At 40.0% G+C, this 25,224-nt stretch overlaps 1 protein-coding gene across 3 annotated transcripts in view; it reads left to right on the top strand.

The window, feature by feature from the left end:
- LOC142139435 (ephrin type-A receptor 6) overlaps nt 1-25,224 on the top strand; it is a 630,331-nt gene that overhangs the window by 551,183 nt on the left and 53,924 nt on the right. For all 3 annotated transcript variants that reach the window (XM_075197036.1, XM_075197034.1, XM_075197035.1), the window contains one exon: nt 20,205-20,414. In XM_075197036.1, coding sequence (XP_075053137.1) covers nt 20,205-20,414 — 210 coding nt within the window. The remainder of the gene's footprint in view (nt 1-20,204; nt 20,415-25,224) is intronic.

The following is a 25,224-nucleotide window of genomic DNA, read 5'->3' as shown; positions in this document are numbered from 1 at the left end:
GGTGTGCGTGGGAACGGGGCTTGGCGAATTGCGTAATTTGTCCCCGTCCCCATGATATAATGATTCAAAAGCGAACCCCAAAGAATCGCGTAATGGAGGCTCCAAATTCTGCCCACTTGACTAGGAAGTGGGCAGATGCAGGAGAATGCCCTACTCCCCCAGAAGTCTAGAAGACCTACCTGGATTTCAGGAGTCTCCCAGACCTTCCGGGATAGTTGGCAAGTATGATCTATAGCATTATAAGATGGATATATAATGGGAAGAGGTATCTTTGTCCCTTTTTTACTATGCTATAATGCTCACCATCAGACTGTATTTTCTGGCCTTTCCAATTAAAATCTTAGCAGTGCCAATGAGAGTTTGATCTAGAATTACTCGTCAGTTTGCGCCCATACACAAATTTTGGCTAATTTGGTAGAGAACTGCCATGCTGACCAATCGCATTATTCTGTGTTGACTGTTTAAATGCGTTTAGACCTGTTCTAAGGAACTAATATGCATGCACTTGTAGTTCAACAACAGCTTTACTATTAATGGTATAGTTTGGTCTAGAATATAAGTTAATCATCTTGATGACTTTGGTTTTCCTATAATTTATCAAAACGACATATGTTTCATAATACTAAATGGCACTTTTATAAGCAACCGGAGACAGAATGTTGCGGAACTCAAAATTCAAAAAACCATTCTAGGAAAGCAGGCAAATAAGAAGGAGATGGTACATAAAGAACTGGCATTTATATGGTATCTGAAAATCTCACCTTATCCGTGCTCTTTGAACCCCAGAGCCTGGGTGTCCTTTAAAGATAACAACATTCTAAACAAAAGATATAGAAGGGACATGTGACTCTTCCAATCTGAGATCAGTGCTATGATTGATTTGTGATAAACCAGCATAAAACATCAGGCAAACGTATAAATGACAGCAGAGGTAAGCCATCTGGCCAGCAGACGCTTCACGTGCAGGCACATACGCATTGTCTCGGTACATGTGATCCATGATCCTTCTATCTCTTTTGTGTAACAAAATGTCAGTTATGTTTCCAGTCCATTTATCCTATATGTCTTATATCATGAAATGAAAAACATGTGCCAGCTGTAAGTCAGTACAAAACATACTATAGTCTGCAGAGCTGACATAAAGAGCACTGCATATGTATTACAACTATAAACTGGTTCTATTTTACCCATTTAGGGCTGCAGGTGATTTGCACCCTAATGACTGACATCCTTTTATAACTGCGTGCTGCTTCACACACTGAGAGTAGCTCTTTAATTTCATAGACAAACCAATGCATTTCAGATTGTTTTGTTTGAAAGGAGGGAAATGTAGGGCTTACTTTTGGTAGAATATTGGAATCAGTATATTTTAATCGTGTGGGAAACAGAAAGGGTAAAGCAGACTTGACTCCTAGTCCCTCCTACCATGTACCAAGTCTGCCGGTATACGGTAGTGTTATACCATTACTTATCCTACTGCCTTTATTGTGAAACTATCAAAATCCATCCACTTACATTTTCCATACTGTCACTCCTAAATTCCCATACCACCACTTCTAACTTCCCATACCACCACTTCTAACTTCCCATACCACCACTTCTAACTTCCCATACCACCACTTCTAACTTCCCATACCACCACTTCTAACTTCCCATACCACCTCTTCAAACTTCCCATACCACCACTTCTAACTTCCCATACCACCACTTCTAACTTCCCATACCACCACTTCTAACTTCCCATACCACCTCTTCAAACTTCCCATACCACCACTTCAAACTTCCCATACCACCACTTCTAACTTCCCATACCACCACTTCTAACTTCCCATACCACCACTTCTAACTTCCCATACCACCACTTCTAACTTCCCATACCACCACTTCTAACTTCCCATACCACCACTTCTAACTTCCCATACCACCACTTCTAACATCCCATACCATCACTTCTAACTTCCCATACCACCACTTCTAACTTCCCATACCACCACTTCAAATTTCCCATACCACCACTTCTAACTTCCCATACCACCACTTCTAACTTCCCATACCACCACTTCTAACATCCCATACCACCACTTCTAACTTCCCATACCACCACTTCTAACTTCCCATACCACCACTTCTAACTTCCCATACCACCACTTCTAACTTCCCATACCACCACTTCTAACATCCCATACCATCACTTCTAACTTCCCATACCACCTCTTCAAACATCCCATACCACCACTTAAAATTTCCCATACCACCACTTCTAACTTCCCATGCCATCACTTCTAACTTCCCATACCACCACTTCTAACTCCACATACCACCACTTCTAACTTCACATACCACCACTTCTAACATCCCATACCACCACTTCTAACTTCCCATACCACCACTTCAAATTTCCCATACCACCACTTCTAACTTCCCATACCACCACTTCTAACTTCCTATACCACCACTTCTAACTTCCCATACCATCACTTCTAACTTCCCATACCACCACTTCTAACTTCCCATATCACCACTTCTAACTTCCCATACCACCACTTCTAACTTCCCATACCACCATTTCTAACATCCCATACCACCACTTCTAACTTCCCATACCACCACTTCTAACTTCCCATACCACCACTTCTAACTTCCCATACCACCACTTCTAACTTCCCATACCACCACTTCTAACATCCCATACCACCACTTCTAACATCCCATACCATCACTTCTAACTTCCCATACCACCACTTCTAACTTCCCATACCACCACTTCTAACTTCCCATACCACCACTTCTAACTTCCCATACCACCACTTCTAACTTCCCATACCACCACTTCTAACTTCCCATACCACCACTTCTAACTTCCCATACCACCATTTCTAACTTCCCATACCACCACTTCTAACATCCCATACCATCACTTCTAACTTCCCATACCACCACTTCTAACATCCCATACCACCACTTCTAACTTCCCATAACACCACTTCTAACTTCCCATACCACCTCTTCTAACTTCCCATACCACCACTTCTAACATCCCATACCACCACTTCTAATATCCCATACCACCACTTCTAACATCCCATACCACCACTTCTAACTTCCCATAACACCACTTCTAACTTCCCATACCACCTCTTCTAACTTCCCATACCACCACTTCTAACATCCCATACCACCACTTCTAACATCCCATACCACCACTTCTAACTTCCCATACCACCACTTCTAACTTCCCATACCACCACTTCTAACATCCCATACCACCACTTCTAACTTCACATACCACCACTTCTAACTTCCCATACCACCACTTCTAACATCCCATACCATCACTTCTAACTTCCCATATCACCACTTCTAACATCCCATACCACCACTTCTAACTTCCCATACCACCATTTCTAACATCCCATACCACCACTTCTAACTTCCCATACCACCACTTCTAACATCCCATACCACCACTTCTAACATCCCATACCACCACTTCTAACTTCACATACCACCACTTCTAACTTCCCATACCACCACTTCTAACATCCCATACCATCACTTCTAACTTCCCATATCACCACTTCTAACATCCCATACCACCACTTCTAACTTCCCATACCACCATTTCTAACTTCCCATACCACCACTTCTAACATCCCATACCACCACTTCTAACTTCCCATACCACCACTTCTAACTTCCCATACCACCACTTCTAACTTCCCATACCATCACTTCTAACTTCCCATACCACCACTTCTAACTTCCCATACCACCACTTCTAACTTTCCACTTTGACCTCTATACATTCGGCAAGCATGAAGGAATTAAACAAGAATGCCAGTTATTTTATTTTTTTATTTTACGTTGTAACCTTACTCTGCAGAAGAGGTAGAACACCTGGGACTAAGTAACTAACCCCAGCCAGCACCAGTAATGGTCATTTTCTAGGACTTGACACCCTGGACAAGTTTAAATGAATACATCTCTCAGTGCAGCAGCAGCCATTCTAATCACTTTATGTAAACACTGCACTAAGTGTTGAATTCATTTAAACTTCTCCAGGGTGACAAGACATAGAAAAGGAACCATTACTGATGGTGGCAGGACTGTGTTACTCGGAATATGCTATGGTCCGGGCATAAGGCTTCAGCAGTTCTACCACTTGCGACAAGGGGTTTCCCTAAAATAAATGCTTTTTATATGTTGCATATCTGATAATTGGGGAGCCGGAAAGCTGATTCTGGGATCCCACTTGGAGCTATGACCAACAGGTTAGGCACCTCTGCTCTACACCTTGAAGCCTGGCAAATAGAACATCCAACCCAACAAGTAGACATGCCTGCACCCAACCAATCATTCCACAATCATCATTGAAACAAACAGTGTCAGTCTTGGTGCCTGTTATCAAACTGGAACTGTCAGTCACAGTTACATAAGCAGTATAATGTGGTGGAGTTCCAGTCATGTCTACCCACTGACTGGCAACAATGGAAAACAAATTCAATTAATCCTGGCTGGATAGTGATTGTGGATTGGTTAGCAAAGAAACCAAGAAATATATTACTGCAGAGCTTCTTAACCTATAGGCGAGGACCCAACAAGGTCAAAAGCCATCAAACATTTAGGGCTAGATTTACTAAGCTGCGGGTTTGAAAAAGTGGGGATGTTGCCTATAGCAACCAATCAGATTATAGCTTTCATTTACTTAGTACCTTCTACAAAATGACAGCTAGAATCTTATTGGTTGCTATAGGCAACATCCCCACTTTTTCAAACCCGCAGCTTAGTAAATCTAGCCCTTAGGGTGGATTCCCATGGCCCTCACTTTGCAAACCTACTCTGTACTGCCAACCAATAAAACAAATATTAATCAAGTTTTAATATTATTATTGTGATTTTAGTCCATAATATCTTCAATCCCACATTTATGAAAGTGTCAGGTGAAATAATAGAAGACAATTAACTGCTGTTTTACATTGTTTCAAAATGAGACACTGGGGTTTATTTATCAATTAGCACAAAGTTTGCCTGCTATGTATAATTTCTCATCACCCTTTGTCATAGTGATAAGAAATTAATTCTCTGACATATTTATCAATTTTGTCTAACCGGGACAGTGCCGACAAAAAAGTGGCTGTAGCGGCAAAGATGTGTCTCCCAGTGATAGCTATCTTAATGCACTGATGAAAGACTTCACTTCATGGTTTTTCCCTCCATGTGTATACTGCACATGCACGGCAAACGGTCGGTGAATTTGCACAAGATGAGTCTCCTCTAAAGTGTCATTCATTGTTCGGATACCAGATGGGCTGCTGGTCACTAGCCATGAACGTATCAGGGAGGGGGTCTGGAGTGATGGAAGGTCTGTGGGCTTAACAGCCAGGGAGGTAGCGAGTAAGTGGATCCTTTGATGGAAGGCCCCGGTCTGTAACTGCAAGTGCCCATGGTAATTTTCCTCCATGTGGACTTCCCTCTGAATGGTTGTCCTGCATTGGCAGAGTTGATCAAATGGCCGGATACGGTCCAAAGGCTTCACTCCCAGGGATTTAGCGGGTGAGCGAGTGGATCCCTTACCCGAAGGTTTGGCTTATAAACAATTCATAACAAGACTCCATAGTAACAGAAAATGAAAATGACAAGTGTTATATGAGATGCAGGCAGACTAAAATGCTGAAATTCCATTTCATCAGGCCACAGTTACCTTCAGAGACCTACAGCTTTATCAGTGGTTGTGATCAGAAGACTTTTATCCTGTCTTAAGGCAGCATTTCTGTGTGCTCAATTACATAGGTTGTTGCAAGCCTATGATGTCAAAATTCCAACACTTGTTCCAGGGTGGTGAATCATGCAAGATAAAAAAAAAATTCAAAACAAACACTTTTACACCAAAGACATTTACATTTAAATGTACCCCATAATTTGGGTCCCATAAACTATTAAGAACACCTGTCATAGCATGAATGGATTACATTAAAAGTTGGACATCTCCTTTATCCTGCAATTACAATAAATTGCAGGTTTAATGCTAATTTAGGTAACATTGCTTTATCATAGGTCTCTGCCAATGATTAATGACATTTTTTATATTTGTTTAGAGTTAGCCTTCTATCACCCCTTTACGTTTATTATATGATGGAATATTATTACTAATCTGTAAATGTTACCTAGTATTATGACTGCAGGAGCTATTCTTCAGCAGAGGTTATGATATAGAAATGTGCAGGCTTCAGTAGAAGTATTCAGTCTGTCTGTCTGTCACAATATGGTATTTGTTCAAAATCTACAACAAAGATTCACTTGCACTACACTCTATGGTCTTTGACAGTTAGCGGTGTAATACTAACGGACAAATGAACCGATGCACTTAGCTGTCATGTTCTTTCAAGGGAGCTCCTTAGTATTTGTTATGCTGGACTCTCGAAAGTAGTGTACCGCTGCAAAGACTTCACCTGGTGCAAATTGCAGACTTAATCCATTTCTTTAAATAAGCCAGCAGTCATAGTTTATAGCATGTTGTTCAATCCTAATCGTGTTTAGAGATCCATATAGCAATCCATTTACTTCCTTACGCGTTTCATCGTACTATAGACAACTTCATCAGAGGAAGAGTTGTATAACATTAAGAGATTGTAACCAAAGAGTGCAGTACGGAGGGTAAATGTATCAATCTCCAGTTTTGTCAACTCGCGGGAGTTCGGCGAGATGACAGCTTAAATTTAAAGCGGCGCTGCCTTGTAAAGGGAAAATTCCCTTTACAAGGCAGCGCCGCTTTAAATTTTAGCTGTCATCTCGCCGAACTCCCGCGAGTTGACAAAACCGGAGATTGATACATTTACCCCGGGTGTATCTTTGTTGCAGATTTTGAACAAATACCATATTGTGACAGACTGAATAAATCTATTGAAGTAAGGGAGACAAGGGGAGAAAGGAATGTAGAAGACAGCTAAAATTATGCAATGTGGGTAGCGTTCAGGCAGAGGCATGTGGAAGGGGAGCCCACCCAACTTCTTCCCAATCAGCCCCACAGGCAATATCCTACCCCACCCATACATAGAGAGGAGCATATATTCCACTTCTAGAGGAAAACATTTACTTTCTGCCCTGTGTACATTGTATATGGTATTATATTATCATATTATAATAATATACCTCCTAACATTTGCAATAAACCTGGACATATTAGCACAAAAGAATACTTTTTCTTTGAAGAGAGATAGTTGTGAAGTATTGGAATAGTTATAAATTAATAACTGTATGACACTTATGGAGGAGAAGATGATTAAGGTAAGCTCTAAAAACTAGCAAAGTTAGGAGTACAATAGGTCGGCCTGTTGTACATAAAATGGTGGTATTAGGGGCCGATGTCATGGAATTGGTTAGAGTGCGGTGATAGTGATATAAGGGTAGGATCACATGGCAGCCGTGGAAAGCTACAAAAGTGCAGCATTTATAAGAGCTGAATCGCTCGTAACACATAAGAGGGAAGTAAAAACTCTAATCCTAGGTCACAGAAAGAGCTTCAGCTTCAGGGACCATGTCTGCTTTTGCCTTAATCCTGTTTAATGTGCTTACTATAAACTAGATGCTCAAGGTAATTTAAGAAATTAAAGGGTCTATTTATCAATGGAGAAAAGCTCTTTCAGGCTTAGGGCTTCTCTCTATGGGGCCTATTTATTATCAATTTAATTATCATTAATTATCATTAAATTTCACTAAAAACTTCCATTTTCGGGGGACTGACGCATATCTAAGTAATATGCAAATATACTAACAGTGCATCGCAGCAGATAACTGCTGCTTTGTATACATAGCAGTACCCATAGATGTTTCCCGAGCCGGAGAAGACTTTGCCGGATATCGCCGGTGATAGACTTTGCCGGGGGCTTCCATCCTATTTATCATTGACAGCGGCAGTACAAGTCTCAGAATGTCGATAGCAGAAAGGAAATCCCTGAAAGGCATTGTCTATTTAAACAAAGCCTTTTATTGAATCGCAATTCAATTACATTTTCTTAATATTTTTTTGAAACATTTATTTTTATTTTTTACTTTTTCACAAAAGTTGAACTGGAATCCCAAGACCAGGCTTCCAGTTCCAGTCTGTATGTACCTCCAATTGGCTGGCGAAGCAGTAAGAGTACCAGTGAAATGCGCGTCACATAGCTGCCCCCTCAAAAATGTAATGGTAAATTCAGGTGAGATAAGATTTTCTATCACTGCAATGAGCAGTGGTACAAAATCTTTCATATCTCCTGATATTGTTTAGTAGACTCCTAAATTTATAACTTATTAACAATACACCCCCTTTCCCACATTCTATATTCTAGTAGTTGGTCTCATGCATTAGATTTTTGTAAGGTTTCTTGAGATATACCGACAGCTGTCACCTGTACTTCTTCTAACAGGGCTGGCAGTGATGCCTCTGATATACTTGTTGGCCTGCAATAAAAGTCTAACACAGCTAACACGAACTTCAAGCATGAGTAATGCATATGGTGGGTGTGGAAAAATATTATAGAGACAAATCAGTATTTTGTGTACATTTGGCAATATTACCTTGAAACCTATTTTATCCAAAGTCTTAAATAATAACCTATGTATTAATTGCATTGAACATTACTCAATGTATTCTATTACTAAAAAGGAGTGATTGAGTTACATTTTTATTATTAACAGATAACAAAATCAGTTGTGTGCAGTTTACAGCTTCCGAATGTTGGCTATTACTGTGCTTATTAGTTTTTTCCAATTTGTGCTATAGCAATTTCTGCAACTATGTGTCATGCTTTCAGAACCTAAATTACAAAGCTAAGTAGATAAGCGTTAAAATAATCGCTATGGACTATCATTTATGTGAGTTTGGCTTTATAAGGTTGTCCACGTGGTATAAATTTATACATACATGCCTTACGTTTCAATATCCTTGGCATAAAACACCTTAATTAAAAAAACAATGAAACGAATATTACAATTTCATCATCCTTGACAGGAAACATGCAAACGATAAGCATAGAACAGTGACCTCTTAGCAAGCAGGAAATGAATCTGTCCCCGGAGTTCATATGTTCCACACAAAAACAGCATGTCTAATTAGACCTGGAATGTTTGGAATCCCTTGCTGTCCAATGTTAGTTTTTAATTTTGTAAGAATAATGTATTTGTAAGGCAAACGGCTCCCATTGTCATGGATGTCTACTTAAAAATGAGTAAAAAGAACAATAAACCTTTTATTACAGAAGTTGTTTCTTGGCACAGTAGAAAACATGTCAATGTGCCCCTTACCATGCCTGTGTCTGGGATCCCTTTTGCCGAAGGAGTTGTTGCATCTGCAAAAGACTAAGTACTAAATACCTGTTTTTCTCAAGTCAATTTACAGTGCTCATACATCAGTCTCTGCTCTGTATATCATAGTTTTTCATTTTCTCATGCTTTCTGTTTGTCTTTTAAACTGCTTCTGTTGTCATCAGACAATGATTTCACTGAGACATCACTATTCAGGAGCATACAACCTATTGCTTCACTAGGAAACTGTGACATCACTGAGATATCACTATTCAGGAGCATACAACCTATTGCTTCACTAGGAAACTGTGACATTAGTGAGACATCACTATACAGGAGCATACAGCCTATTGCTTCACTAGGAAACTGTGACATCACTGAGGCATCACTATTCAGGAGCATACAGCCTATTGCTTCACTAGGAAACTGTGACATCACTGAGGCATCACTATACAGGAGCATACAACCTATTGCTTCACTAGGAAACCGTGACATTAGTGAGACATCACTATTCAGAAGCAAACAGCCTATTGATTCACTAGGAAACTGTGACATCACTGAGGCATCACTATACAGGAGAATACAGCCTATTGCTTCACTAGGAAACTGTGACATTAGTGAGACATCACTATTCAGGAGCATACATCCTATTGCTTCACTAGGAAACTGTGACATTAGTGAGACATCACTATACAGGAGCATACAGCCTATTGATTCACTAGGAAACTGTGACATCACTGAGACATCACTATTCAGGAGCATACAGCCTATTGTTACACTGGGAAACTGTGACATCACTGAGGCATCACTATACAGGAGCATACAGCCTATTGCTTCACTAGGAACCAGTGACATCACTGAGGCATCACTATACAGGAGCATACAACCTATTGTTACACTGGGAAACTGTGACATCACTGAGACATCACTATACAGGAGAATACAGCCTATTGCTTCACTAAGAAACAGTGACATCAATTCATTGGATATTCATACAGACTACATAATGATTGTCTCCATATGAAACACGCTGGATGCATATTAAACCATTGTTGGTTTTGTAGGACAGCGCCTTGATGGTTCCCTCAGCAAACATCAAGGTACACGTCTTCTCTCCGCGTTCAGGAGACGCCTCACAGACTAAGAGTGCTCCTAGGTGGGGATATAGAAAAATCTGAATAGATGCACTGTGCAAATGTATACAGGTCACACCAACAGTCCAACCTCCAACCAATTTATTATTACCACCCTTTTCAATAAAATAAACATTTAAAGTTTTTCTACCTAAAATCCTACTTGGTTTAGCCTAATTTATGGCTTACATTAATCATGAGACTAAGGTTACCTCAGGTGACATTATGTGTCACTTTTGTATGTGTGGAGTGTCTTATTACATTGCTCTGAATAAGCCTGGACAGAGTGCTAAATGTGTCCTACTAAAGTACAGGACAGGACCCACCAGCTCTGGGCAGCTGCAGAATTTAAGTAGCTTTGTAAAATATAAAATGGTCATTGTTAGGGCTCCTGCTGGATCCCAGTGAATCCCTAGAACCTAGGTAGTTGATAATGAGGTCTTCACCTATAGCAAGTCGCTTTATAAACATGCACCAGCTTAAACATTATAACTGGGAGGGAGGCTGAGCACTCTCTGCCATTTATACTACTAAGGCCCAACCAGATTGCTCCATTAGCAGCAAGCTCCCTGAGGCCTATAGCTGCAATTTTGGTCATGTGACCGCCGAAGGGGCTGGAAGAAACACCCCTAGATACCAAGCGCGATGCAGAGGACATTAACTTCCTGCAGCATGGCCGTCCAGAATAGCTCTCCTCAATACAGTAAGAAATGCAAGAAACAGTGGAATCCACCAGAGCTGAACAGCCGCTAGACTGAGCGCCCCCCCGGTCCAGCCCGCCCCTGCTCATCATGCCACCAGCTGTGCTCTTAATCTTGAACCAGTATTGATTTTCTTTAATTTAAATGCTTTAAGATCTGATTTGTTATTATATACGCCGCAATAAGTAATGCACCTAAAAATTTGCCCACTCCACGTTATCTCACCTGAAATCTCATTTCTGTACCACTCAGCAAAACTAGGCACAGGTAACCAAGATTACAATGCGGAAATACTAACACAAAGAAAGAAGGACAAACTGGCATAACATATGTATAAGAAAATGTTCACATAATATAAAAATTATTTTTACTTAGCTTCAAGTAATACGGTTGACACACAAATAAATGATTCCCTTATTCCCTGCAAGGAGACCCGACATTCAATAAGCATCTCTCAGGAGGAATCATGCTTTCTAGAATCTTTATGTAGGAGACTAGCATGGTGTTTGTTCACCCGCTAGAAAGATCTAAGGAAAGTCTTAACAGTGCCATCATTTTATACAGTAGGTCTTGCTATTAATAAGAGTCAATGCTGATGCAATACAAACTTTAGGCAGTAGATGGCAGTATAACACTATGTCTAATGCAGGCATGTCAAACTCAAAACCCCAACTGGGCCAAATAATCAAAGTCTAAGATTTTGTGGGTCACAAGAAAAGAAAGAGTCTCATATGCAATTTTGTAAGGTTTATTATTAAGAAAAAACAAAAATAAAGTTTAATATTTTCTTCCTGATGCTTGACACTGTGCCCTCCATTCTGCTTTTGCTCCCGTTCACATGTCTCCCCTCATCATCATCATCATCATTTATTTATATAGCGCCAACATATTCCGTAGCGCTTTACAATTGGGGACAAACGTAATAAACTAATAAACAAACTGGGTAAAACAGACAAAGAGGTGAGAAGGCCCTGCTCGCAAGCTTACAATCTATGGGACAATGGGAGATTGACACATGAGGTTAAGTATACATTTTGCATCTTGGCCCAGCCAGACTGCAAAGGTAGGGTGACTCATAAGCTAAATGATCCTGTCACACAACAATGTTGGTCCGGGGGTAGTTGTCTTGTGTGAAATTGTGTAACAGGCTAAAGGTAGTGAGGTTAAGATGGTGGTTGAGGAATATTATAAGCTTGTCTGAATAGGTAGGTTTTCAGAGAACGCTTGAAAGTTTGTAGAACAGAGGAGAGTCTTATTGTGCGAGGGAGAGAGTTCCATAGAGTGGGTGCAGCCCGAAAAAAGTCCTGTAACCGGGAATGGGAGGATGTAATGAGGGTGGATGAGAGACGCAGATCTTTTGCAGAACGGAGTTGCCGAGTTGGGAGATATTTTGAGACAAGAGAGGAGATGTATGTTGGTGCAGCTTTGTTGATGGCCTTGTAGGTTAGTAAAAGTATTTTATATTGGATTCGGTAGAAGACAGGCAGCCAGTGTAGAGACATACAGAGTGATTCAACAGAGGAATAGCTATTTGCAAGGAAAATCAGTCTTGCCGAAGCATGCAAAATAGATTTTAGGGGTTTGAGTCTGTTTTTGGGAAGACCAGTAAGGAGGGAATTGCAATAGTCAATGCGGGAGATGATTAGTGCATGAATTAAGGTTTTAGCAGTGTCTTGTGTGAGATATGTGCGTATTCTGGAAATGTTCTTTAGATGTATGTAACATGATTTAGATATAGAGTCAATGTGGGGAACAAAGGATAGGCGTGAATCAAGGATTACACCTAGGCAGCGAGCTTGTGGGGTGGGATTTATGGTCATGTTATCAACAGAGATAGAAATGTCAGGTATGCTCTTGTTGGCAGGTGGGAATATTATTAACTCTGTTTTAGAAAGATTAAGTTTGAGTTGACGAGAGGACATCCAAGATGAAATGGCAGAAAGACAGTCAGTTACACGGGACAACACAGATGTCGAGATATCAGGAGAGGATAGATAGATTTGGGTATCATCCGCATAGAGATGATACTGAAAGCCAAAGGAACTTATTAGATTTCCAAGAGAAGTGGTATAGATAGAGAACAGCAGAGGACCTAGCACCGAGCCTTGTGGTACTCCAACTGATAGGGGAAGCGGAGCAGATGTGGCTCCAGAGAAATTAACAGTGAAAGAGCGATTAGAGAGATAAGATGAGAACCAGGATAGAACTGTGTCTTGAAGACCTAGGGATTGCAGCGTTTGTATGAGAAGAGAGTGGTCAACTGTGTCAAATGCAGCCGAGAGATCAAGGAGAATTAGGAGAGAGTAATGGCGTTCAGTCTTAGCAGTGATCAGATCATTAACAACCTTGGTCAGCGCAGTCTCTGTGGAGTGTTGAGAACGAAAGCCTGACTGAAGAGGATCCAACAGGTTGTTTGCGGAAAGAAAGCGTGTGAGGTGAGTGTAGGCATTTCTCTCTAGAAGCTTGGAGGGGCAAGGGAGCTGAGAGATGGGACGGTAATTTGAGAGAGAGTTTGGGTCGGAGTTTTGTTTTTTTAGAATAGGAGTAATCACTGCATGCTTGTATAGTGATGGAAAGATGCCAGTAGAGAGTGAGAGATTACAGATTTGAGTTAGAGGTGAAATGAGCACAGAAGACAGGGATCATCATCATCATCATCATCAATTATTTATATAGCGCCACTGATTCCGCAGCGCTGTACAGAGAACGCATTCACATCAGTCCCTGCCCCATTGGAGCTTACAGTCTAAATTCCCTAACATACACACACAGAGAGAGAGAGAGACAGACAGACAGACTAGGGTCAATTTTTTTTTTTATTTTTTTTTTTAAAGCAGCCAATTAACCTACCAGTATGTTTTTGGAGTGTGGGAGGAAACAGGAGTACCCGGAGGAAACCCACGCAAACACAGGGAGAACATACAAACTCCACACAGATAAGGCCATGGTCGGGATTTGAACTCATGACCCCAGCGCTGTGAGGCAGAAGTGCTAACCACTTCGCCACCATGCGAGGGAATAGGATCAAGAGGACAGGAGGTAGAGTAGGAAGATAAGAAGAGCGTAGAAATTTCCTCTTCATTTGTGGGGTCAAATGAAGAAAGGGTGTCAGAGGGTAGTGGGAAGGAAATGAGCTGATTGCTTGTTGAGGAAGAGGATACCATTTCTAGTCTGATCTTATCAATCTTGTCCTTGAAGTAGGTAGCAAGATCCTGAGCACTGATAGTAGATGGAGGGTTCGGGGTGGGAGGATTGAGAAGATGATTAAATGTATTGAAAAGGCGTTTGGGGTTAGAAGCCTGAGCATAGATAAGAGATTGAAAGTATGTTTGTTTTGCAGTGTCCAGAGCATTTCGATAGGAGTGGTAGACAGAAGTATATGTGAAGAAGTCATTAGAGCTTCGAGATTTACGCCAGTGACGTTCTGCTTTACGGGACAGTTTTTGAAGATTTCGTGTTGCTTTGGTGTGCCACGGTTGACATCGAAGTCGACGTGTAGTATGAAGTGTCGCTGGAGCCACTTGATCAAGGGCCGTTGCTAAGGTTAGGTGAAAATGAGGTACTGCCATCTCAGGGGATGAGAATGTAGAGATAGGGGAGAGAAGGTGTTGGAGAGAGGTGGAAAATTGTTGAAGATTAATAGAATTAAGATTTCTACGAGTATGAGGAGGCTTGGTTGAGTTAGACAGTAGAGAGGTTAGAGCAGTGGGGGTGAGAGTGTAGCTGATAAGGTGATGATCCGAGAGGGGGAAGGGTGTATTAATAAAATTAGAAACTGAGCATAGTCTAGAGAAAACAAGATCAAGGCAGTGGCCATCCTTATGAGTAGATGATTCAATCCACTGGGAGAGGTCAAGTGAGGATGTTAGAGAGAGTAGTTTGGAAGCAGCTTTGGAAGGTGGGTTATCAATGGGGATGTTGAAGTCACCCATGATGATGGTGGGGATGTCTGAAGATAAGAAGTGAGGGAGCCATGCAGAGAAATCCTCAATAAATTGTTGGTGTGCTCCAGGGGGACGATAGATCACCGCAACACGTAGGGAGAATGGATTAAAAATGCGAATAGCATGTACTTCAAAAGATGTGAACGTGAGTGATGGGACATTTGGTAGAACTGTGTATGTGCACTGTGGGGAGAGAAGTAGTCCAACCCCACCTCCTTGTCTGCCTTCAGGTCTGGAGGTGTGGGTGAGATGGAGGCCACCATGTGAAAGTGCTGCAGGTGAGGCAGTGTCTGATTGCATGAGCCATGTTTCTGTTATTGCCAGAAGGTTGAGATTTTTTGAGAGGAAGAGATCATGAACGGAGGTAAGTTTGTTACAAACAGATCGTGCATTCCAAAGGGCACAATTAAAGGACTTGGGAAGAGAGGGTAGACAGGTGATGTGTTTGAGGTTTGCTATAGAACGGTAGTGTTCTGATGTATGTGTGTGTGAGGAGTGTGGGGGACCTGGATTAGGCGATATATCACCAGCTAATAGAAGCAGAGTGAGCGAAAGATAGGCAAGGGGATTGTAAGATGTGTGGCCTTTTATTTTCTGGCGACAGGTGGAGGCTGTACTTGTTAGAGATAATAAATAGGACAACAGTTCATGGGTGTTAAATAGAGGTGAGTGGAGTAATGCAGGTGCAATATGAACAAATTTGTGTGTTGGTGGAGGGGTGAAAGATGACACAGTTCTAAAGATCATGCCATGAAATGAGACTAAGAAAAGCAATTTGTGAAACATTGTGATAAAAGGGGTAAAAGCAACAAGCAAGGGTATTTTAAGAATTACCTCTTAGCAGTCTTCCATATAAATAGACAAGTAGTGCAGAAATAGGCTGTGGCAGATGTTGCTTATTGCTGAGAGTAAAAGCAAGGCAAATGTAGTCCAATGTTTGTCTAACTGTGCATTTTCGTCCACTTTGTGAGAAAATCCCACTTAGTGCAGAAATCACACACGTCTAACCCCACATACATCTCCCCATAGAATGAAGCTAAGATGTAGTCTAATTTAGGAATACACTACAGATGTGCTAATTGGTCAGCTAATCAAAGGAAAAGAAAACATTTGTGGGAAAGGATAGAGGAGGCCAGATACCTATCATAAATTAGGCAGCAATAAAAGACTGTGCCAACCTAAGTTTAAACAGATAACAGTTTCCTATAACATACTTAAACACAGATTGCAGGGATGAAATTCACAGAATAATGATCAGAGTAGTAGTAGCAGCATGGATGAACATACTTAAACACAGATTGCAGGGATGAAATTCACAGAATAATGATCAGAGTAGTAGTAGCAGCATGGATGAACATACTTAAACACAGATTGCAGGGATGAAATTCACAGAATAATGATCAGAGTAGTAGTAGCAGCATGGATGAACATACTTAAACACAGATTGCAGGGATGAAATTCACAGAATAATGATCAGAGTAGTAGTAGCAGCATGGATGAACATACTTAAACACAGATTACACTGTGCCCTCCATGCTGCTTTTGCTCCCATTTACTTACCTTTCTATTGCCTTCTTTCTTCTCTTCTGTTTTCTTCTCTTCTTCTCTTGGCTCCTCTCTGTGCGCTCCTCACTGCAAATGTTGGGCGTGATGATGTCACATATATATATATATATATATATTACTGCTTATGCAACAGGATATGGTAAAATATGTCTAAGAATGTACAAATAATCACGTATATTGTCTCTGTCTAAATTCAACATTACCTTAGCAAACAATCATCATTTTTGCTCTGTGTTTTTAATTCAATAGAACTTTGGATGACAAACATCCTTTATGTGCCGCCTTAGGTTGTAAAATCAGCAGCACGGGGACTTAGTGGTTAGCTCTCACAGTGCTGGGGTCATGAGTTCAATTCCCGACCAAGACCTTATCTGTGAGGAGTTTGTATGTTCTCCCCGTGTTTGTGTGGGTTTCCTCTGGGAGCTCTGGCTTCCTCCCACACTCCAAAAACATACCAGTAGGTTAATTGGTTGCTTCCAAAATTTACCCTAGTCTGTGAGTATGTTAGGGAATGTAGACTGTAAGCTCCAATGGGGCAGGTACTGATGTGAGTGACGAACATTCTCTGTACAGCGCTGCGGAATTGGGGGTGTTATATGAATAAATGATGATGATGTGATAGTATTGTTACATATAGGTTTCATCTAACTTTAGTAAAGCATTACAGTGATTTTTTAGTCATTTAAACAATACGATCACACCTATTATGTACTTAGGAAGAAACACCCTGCCCCCCAATTCCTTCCCGTAGCCGTGTAAAAATGTCTGCTCCTCCGCATATCCCGCTATCTTGTGCCATAAACCTATGCATTTTGGCATAAATACTGAAAGATAACATTGATACAATTAGTATTTATCATGCCTCCTTAGAAGATTCCAATTATATATATAAAAAGACAGCTACATATCATATATAATAAGCTTCTTACATATAATAAATACAGTAAAATGCCAAACTGAGGATAATATTTATTTACTGTTGATGTTGTTTATGTTACAACTATAGAGCTATGGAATTTTTATTGATGTTCCAACTGTTGGTTTTATACATTATAGTGTTGTGTGTTGTGCAGTTCTCCTTTACTCTACAGACAGATAGTGATGGCCATAAAATCTAGATACACAAAATAAAACTATCATGCTTAGGCTTTTAACCTTACAGGTTTTGCCCCAAGCCTGCTCCCACACCATAATGGAGTCTTATCTCCTGTGTGACGGATTAAGGTGGCGCTTCGATAAAGAAAGTATAATATGAAGCATGTTATTGAGGTGTCAGAACTGCACAGCTGGTGCTGAATAGGTTTTATATATGGTAATAGCATTATTATTCCTTACAGGTTACTATATAGTGTTAAATAGAAATTATTTGACAAAACACAATATGTAAAGCAGCTTTCAGGAAAAATAGAAAGTTGGTATTTTTTTTTTATCTATTGTTGAGTTTGTTTATGTTGGATAAGTAATGGTTCTATGGCTGTGGTTACATTGTGGCTTTTCTGGTTCTCATAGAAATGCAGCACTATATTCTTTATAAAATGAAATGTATGTAATATACCCAGAAATATACATACTAAACATATTGGCATGGCAACTAGTACAATATAAAGTAGTTCTGTTCATTAATAGTCTATAAGTAACACAACAAGGCTCAGTTGCTAACAGCAGAATATACAGCATCGCATTGCTGTCAGTTATGCACAAATGCATCTGTTTGTCCCCCTAACACATACAAAGGTGCTTATTTTCTTTCCAGGTTGGGAAGTGCTCCACTGCTAATGCTTTGCATGACAATTTGCCTGGCCAGATGAAAGTGCACATGTCGGAACCTTCACGTTATGATCACCCCCATGATTCATTTCAACTTTTACATTTTTTTCCTGCAACATTACTTTTTCAGACTTATTTCTTTCCTAAATAAATCTTGAGTAAAAGGATATTGGGGCTGTCTTTCTTACAAGCATAGGTAGTACCGTCGCCATCACTTCAGGCGCGACACCTAATGGGCCCATAGGCGAGGGACTGCCCGACGATCCTCACTAGAGGCCTGTAGTGTAAGTGATGGCAACCAAGCAGATATTTGCCTTCCTTTGTGTTTTAGTGGGCCAATATCATTGCAGATTAGTTGCAGTTGGTGATTACACCAGTGGTTCCCAAACTTTCTCCGTTCGAGGCACCCTTAGGATTTTCATAATTTTTCCAAGGCTCCCCTAAGCCTTAATAATTACCAGGTAGTCCCTTTTTTTAAAGTAGTTACGTCGAAATAACGTAAGTAGTGTTTAAGCCCCTTCACAATATCACAATGTGCCACCATTGCAGTCTAAAATATTAATGCCATACATGCCCACTTTTTAAGAAGTCATGTGACATGGGGCAGGAGGAGGGCGTGGTGGGATTTTGCGGCACCGTAGCCCCGCCCCCACTATAAAAAGGCGAAGTTCACGGCATTTAATGGAGGGGCGGAGCTAAATGACGCAATTAAGCCCCGCCCCTCCATTCACTGCCGTTAATTTCGCCAAATTTCGGGAGTTTTGCCTACTCTTCCGGGAGTCCTTGAAGACTCGCCGAAATTCGGGAGCCGCCTCCCGGGAATTCCAGGAGAGTAGGCAGGTATGGTTAATGCTACATTTAGAATTGTACATTTTGGATTAAAATTGTGAAGATTGTGGGCCTCATTTAGAGTTGGACGCAATTTAAACTGAAATCAAAAGTGTAAATTGCATCCCGTAATTTACACAGTATTTAGAGTGGATCTAAGGATCTAAGGATCTAAGGATCCATGCCATTTAGAATACTCTGCAAATTGTACAAACACACCTCTTTATCTGCCTTATGGACCAGTGTGCAAGTGTAGCATGCAAAGCCCCCTTTAAAGCAGATAATTAAATTCAAAAAAAAAAAAATGTTCTTCCTCCCCTCCAAACAGCACAAGGGTTGGTTATGCTGTTTGGGATGGGGGTGCAAACCTTTTCTTTAAATATAATTATTTGTTACTTTGTTTTTTAATACATCAAGGTCTCTTGCACCAGCTGAAAGCACCCGCAAAAGATACGTATCTTAGAGACCTAACTGCGGTTGCTTTCAACTCAAAATAGCATGTAAAGAGTGTGAACACACCTTTACATTGCTAGGCTCACCCACTACCTCCCTCGTGCCTCCTCTCTAAGCGCAGAGAGGTGCAAGAAGGAGATCCGTCTCGGTCAGAGTACAAATTGAGACGGATCTTTGGACAAAAGTGCCTTTTGCGCTCAACAGAAGGACTTGCGTCCGACTGTAAATGAGGCCGTGTATTGGTAAAGGCAGGACGACACCTTCATGTATATTGATCATGCTGTTTTATCCATTTTCGTATTGAATATGTGAGAACGAGGCTGTAAAGTGTACATAACAATCACACAATCCTGCCACCGCTTTACCTTTGCCCGTTATTTGCTCATCAACACTGGTGGCTGATGATAGAACAGATTATCTTCCCGGGTTTTCTAACCATGAAATAGAATCAGACAACAAATGTTTTTGATAATGAGGCATCTAAGTACTGACGTATGGAAAGATAATCTTGTGTTGTGAATTTATTGCAGAAACACGACGGCCACTTTACTGTCATCCAGTTGGTGGGGATGTTACGAGGAATCGCTTCAGGGATGAGATACCTCTCCGACATGGGATATGTGCACCGAGATCTGGCAGCCAGGAATATCCTGGTCAACAGCAATCTGGTGTGCAAAGTGTCAGATTTTGGACTTTCCCGAGTGCTGGAAGATGATCCCGAAGCTGCTTACACAACCACAGTATGTACATACCAACATGTAATTCAATCATTATAGGTTTTATTTACATAATACACATGTTAAGCACTAAAATCAGACCATTTAAGAAAGACCTGTGTTTGTAATAGAGACAAAGTAATCAGGTGGTTTGCATTCATCAGTGTGGTGTAACACTCTATTTACCAAAAACAAAGGGGTGTGGTCTAACTATTTATTGGTGTGGTCCATAGAGATAGTGGCAGTGTCATGGTATGGGCAGCACGGTGGCTAAGTGGTTAGCACTTCTGCCTCACAGCACTGGGGTCATGAGTTCAATTCCCGACCATGGCCTTATCTGTGTGGAGTTTGTATGTTCTCCCTGTGTTTGCGTGGGTTTCCTCCTGGTGCTCCGGTTTCCTCCCACACTCCAAAAACATACTGGGAGGTTAATTGACTGTTATCAAAATTGATCCTAGTCTCTCCCTCTCTGTCTATGTGTGTGTGTGTGTGTGTGTGTTAGGGAATTTAGATTGTAAGCTCCAATGGGGCAGGGACTGATGTGAATGAGTTCTCTGTACAGCGCTGCGGAATCAGTGGCGCTATATAAATAAATGGTGATGATGATATGGTCCGAGATTAATTTTCCTGATTCTTTTTTTTATAGGAAATATTGGGGTATGATAGAACTGAAGTGCTACGATATATAACTACACTAAACAGGCATTTTATCAATTAAAAACATCTGAATTAAGTATATATATATTGATTACAACATTAAGCTTCAAATGATTGTCAATTAGATATAACAATATAAAGGCCACTCCTAATAATACATGTATCTTTTTCCTGTCTAATGTCACATAATTTGTGTGTATTATAGCTTCTTTGGAACAAATGATTTTGCGGAGGCTGCCATGTTTCATGTTGGCCTTATTATAGCCAAGAGATTCTCTACCTTTATCACCAGTTTAAACTTTGATGAAAAATATTATCCTTACACCACTTACAATTCCATGTTCGCAATGTAATTGCTGTATAGCGTTGGTTACCGTAAGTTGATTCAGGTAGAAAAGGTCACTAGATTCTGTCTTGTATTTCTTATTGAAATCATTTCTATTATTCATTTCAGTTACAACATGTTGTTCTAGGGGAAGAAGAAAAGTTAATTTGCACTATTAAATTTCTGCTGAAAGTACAATAGAATGGAACACAGTAGAAGAACGACACAAGTGCAGAGACAAATTGGTTTCTCTTAAATCTTTATAATTAGCCATTTTAGGTTATTACGTTATGGAAAGTTTATATTTTCATATGTGAATATTGCAAGCACTCGTGAATGCACAAACGACTTAATTATAATGATGAGAATAATTTTGATAATATACATACATAACAATCTTAACTATATGATCCTTAACTAGATTGGTTATTAAAGCTACCAATGGAAACACCAGTGTACAGTAGGTTCCTAATGAAATGAAAGATACAAGGAAAACATTGGAAAACTATGTTATTGCCACAAAATACTTCAAAACCATTATAAACCTGTTTGTATTAGTCCAGGTACTAAACATGTTAAGGATCATTACCAGCATTGCATTTAAGTGTAAAATTTGCACTAAACCCCAGGAACCAATCAGACACTTGCTTTCACTAAATTGCACATGACCTAAAAGCTAAATGCTGATAGGTTGTCCTGGTAGTCCTGTTGACTTCTACCATACAGAACATCACACACAACTTATCTGTCTACTCTGTGAAAACATAGGTGGCCTTTTTGGATTGGTTGCACTTGGGCGAATAAAGGGTTGTGTCAGATTTGTGACTTCGGGAGGGCAAAAAGGTGCTTATATTTTATCTTTTGCATAGTATGAAAAAATATTTAATATTAGATCTATTCATTTTACATTTAACATGAAAAAATATTGGTTTACTAAATTATCTAGAGATTTGTATATTGTTTTTTTTTTATCCCAAAGGAATTATTGATGGATATAGGCAGTATTTAGCATTATTATGTACATTAAAAAATACATAATTGCAATTAAACTGACTGTTTGGATTCTGAGGGGCACGGGTGAGCCAAAAGTCAGAGCTACTTTCAATCATCACAGTCACTAAGAAACTAGAATAAATGCAACCATGCACCTCAAGAGCCATTTTGTACCTATATTACCACATTGACACCCTTTACACAGACTGTGCATATGTTCGTGCAGCGAGATTGTGGGGCATAAAAGGATTTGCTCAAGTTAGTAGGTAGACATGTGATATAGGTATATTAGTGTGAGTGATTATGTCTTCATGTGCAAAAATATTAATTTCACTGGATGCAAAAAGCAATGTTATGGTCAGATGAAGTTAGTGGAAATTGTCCATGTTTGGAACTGTTTTTACATATTTTTTTACAATGAAATGTAATAGTAAGCAATACTCTGAGGTGAGGTTTCTGCTATTACAGACATGTGCCTTTCAATCATGGACCTAAACATCAGAAAATTGTTGAATGGGCAATGAAAATGCAAAATATAGCTATTCATCTATATATGCACTATGGACTTTATTTAGAGTTGGTGACATCTGTATTTTTGTGGTGTAACTATAGTATTTCTGCACTGTGCATGTTGACCAACATGCATTCATATCTAGAGTTGAGCGTATTTTAAACTTGCAGCTCCTTATGAAACGGGACTGGAACGGGATCGAGCAAGGTAAGTAAGGATGTGTATAGGAAAGTGTAACACGCCCCCTGGAGGTGTGGCCTAATAAGAATTGTAGATGTATCTTTTGCTGCTACTGAAGAGCTGGTATAGCATACATGGTGATGATGATGATGAGACCAGCAGCATTATCTAGCTGCTTCTGATTGGCTGTTTGCACATTGACCACTCCAGCTGATACTACTTTATTCATTAGCATTGTGGATACTTTACGTCAAGTCAGAGTTCTATTTGGAACTCTTATTTGTCATCTCCATTTGGATTACTGCAGGAAAGAAGATCATTGCTTGATTTATAAAGCGGTAAACAGCGGGTGGTGTTTGAATTCCATTACATTTTATATATGGAAGATTTGACTTTTGCATTTATTAATAACATTGTCAAGACACTATTCTCTCTTCATTACATTGTAGGATAATGCAACTTTGGCATTTATAATGAATAATGTCATCTGTTTTGAGTTGGCCGTAAATTAATATATGTGCCACTCATACGCATGTCACAATTTTTACATGGAGTTTTGGGCATGGACATTGGAAATACGTGACGCCCAAAAATAGGTTCTCAAATAAGTACAAACTTGCCTGAAAGATTACTGTATTCCCATATGTTTCCTAAATGAGCTGTGTTGTCCTTGACTCAGACAGTACAATAGTCCATGTATCACTAAATGAAGTTTACAGTACTCTAATCATGTCTACTGAGACCAAGCCAAGCACTTGCAGTCTTCCTGCTATTGATTATGTTAATGGCAATGATGTGGCACTCTGCCATGTTTATAAGATCTGCACTCTTTAAACAACCTCATAAATTAACTTATTCAGCTGTTTATTTATTTTCACATTTAATTATTGCCACTGATTTATTCATTAGACAGCTCACCCAGACGCTTTCATTCACGCAATCATTCCTTGGATCGTATACAATCATATTACCAGAAAACTAGAGACAGCTGAACTACATTGTGTTGTTATATAAGCATTTGTTTTATTCAATCAAGATATAAACATTATGGATTTTCATTGTACTATTGTTCTACCCGCAGTGTCTTTTAGAATATATATTCTAGTTCCTGGTACAGTTATCACAGCAACTAACCTCTCTCGTCCAATAAGTCTGTCTGTTCAGGCAGATTAGTTTTATCTGGACACATTATAAAAACAGATTGAAATTGGTGTTACCCATTACAACAAATCCCAATTAGTTAGATTTTGATTGGTCACTATGGGCAAAACCACTTTTCAACCTTTGTAACAATTTCATAAATGACCCCAATTGTATTTTTTTTTGTAAAAGCAATGCCTATATAAACATTAGAATAAGCTATATATTCATAATAGGGCCATATATGGCTAAAGTCTGAGGCTGCCAAGTAAAATTATTATTTTCAATTTTAAAGTGCTGACAATTTGTGATGTACGTTGAGGGGGATGATAATATAAGCAGATTATGTACAATAACAAGAAACAGAAGGTAAAGTTGAGGGTTGATAGAATCAGGCCTGGATTATCTGTCACAGGGGCAGGGGGGCATCTGTCTCCTGGGCCAGTCCCATAGTGGGCTACCTTGAGCTGGGTTACCTGGCCTCCGGCATTTCTTTCCTTTAAAATGTTCTTATTAGGCTGCTGTGTCAAGTCTTACCCCCCGGGCTAAAATGTTCCTGCCCTCCCCTGGGTGGGCAGCCTCTTTGGTGGAAGCATCACTCTAGGTCTTTTGTGAGGATGCCATGCGGGTGATATCTCAGCATGAATTAGGAGGATGTGTAGGGAGCAGGCAGATAACAGAACAACTATTTTGTCAAGTTCCTTATCCAGAACTATAGGGGCTCTGTCCCTAGTGGTATGTGAGCACTTATAGAAATGTCTCTGCACCAAGAAATGAGATCAGCTACGAGTGCTGTGGCACTCGAGTAGTGGAGCCTGTGTAGCTGGAAGCCAAGTGCTTGATTTGATAAACCAGTCTTAGATTAGTCTGTATATAGGGCAGCTATGAACTAGCTACTACTAATCACAAGGTACAATGTCTTGATGACTGCTAAGTGATTATTTCTACTCTCAGTATCTTAATACTTTTGCTGATTAAATTCAATTAACTAACATTATTTCCTCCTCTATTTTCTTAATTGTTAACTC

Source organism: Mixophyes fleayi, chromosome 2 (genome assembly GCF_038048845.1).
Source record: "Mixophyes fleayi isolate aMixFle1 chromosome 2, aMixFle1.hap1, whole genome shotgun sequence".
Classification (NCBI taxonomy): Eukaryota; Metazoa; Chordata; class Amphibia; order Anura; family Limnodynastidae; genus Mixophyes; species Mixophyes fleayi.
This window is presented reverse-complemented; position numbering and strand designations above follow the sequence as displayed.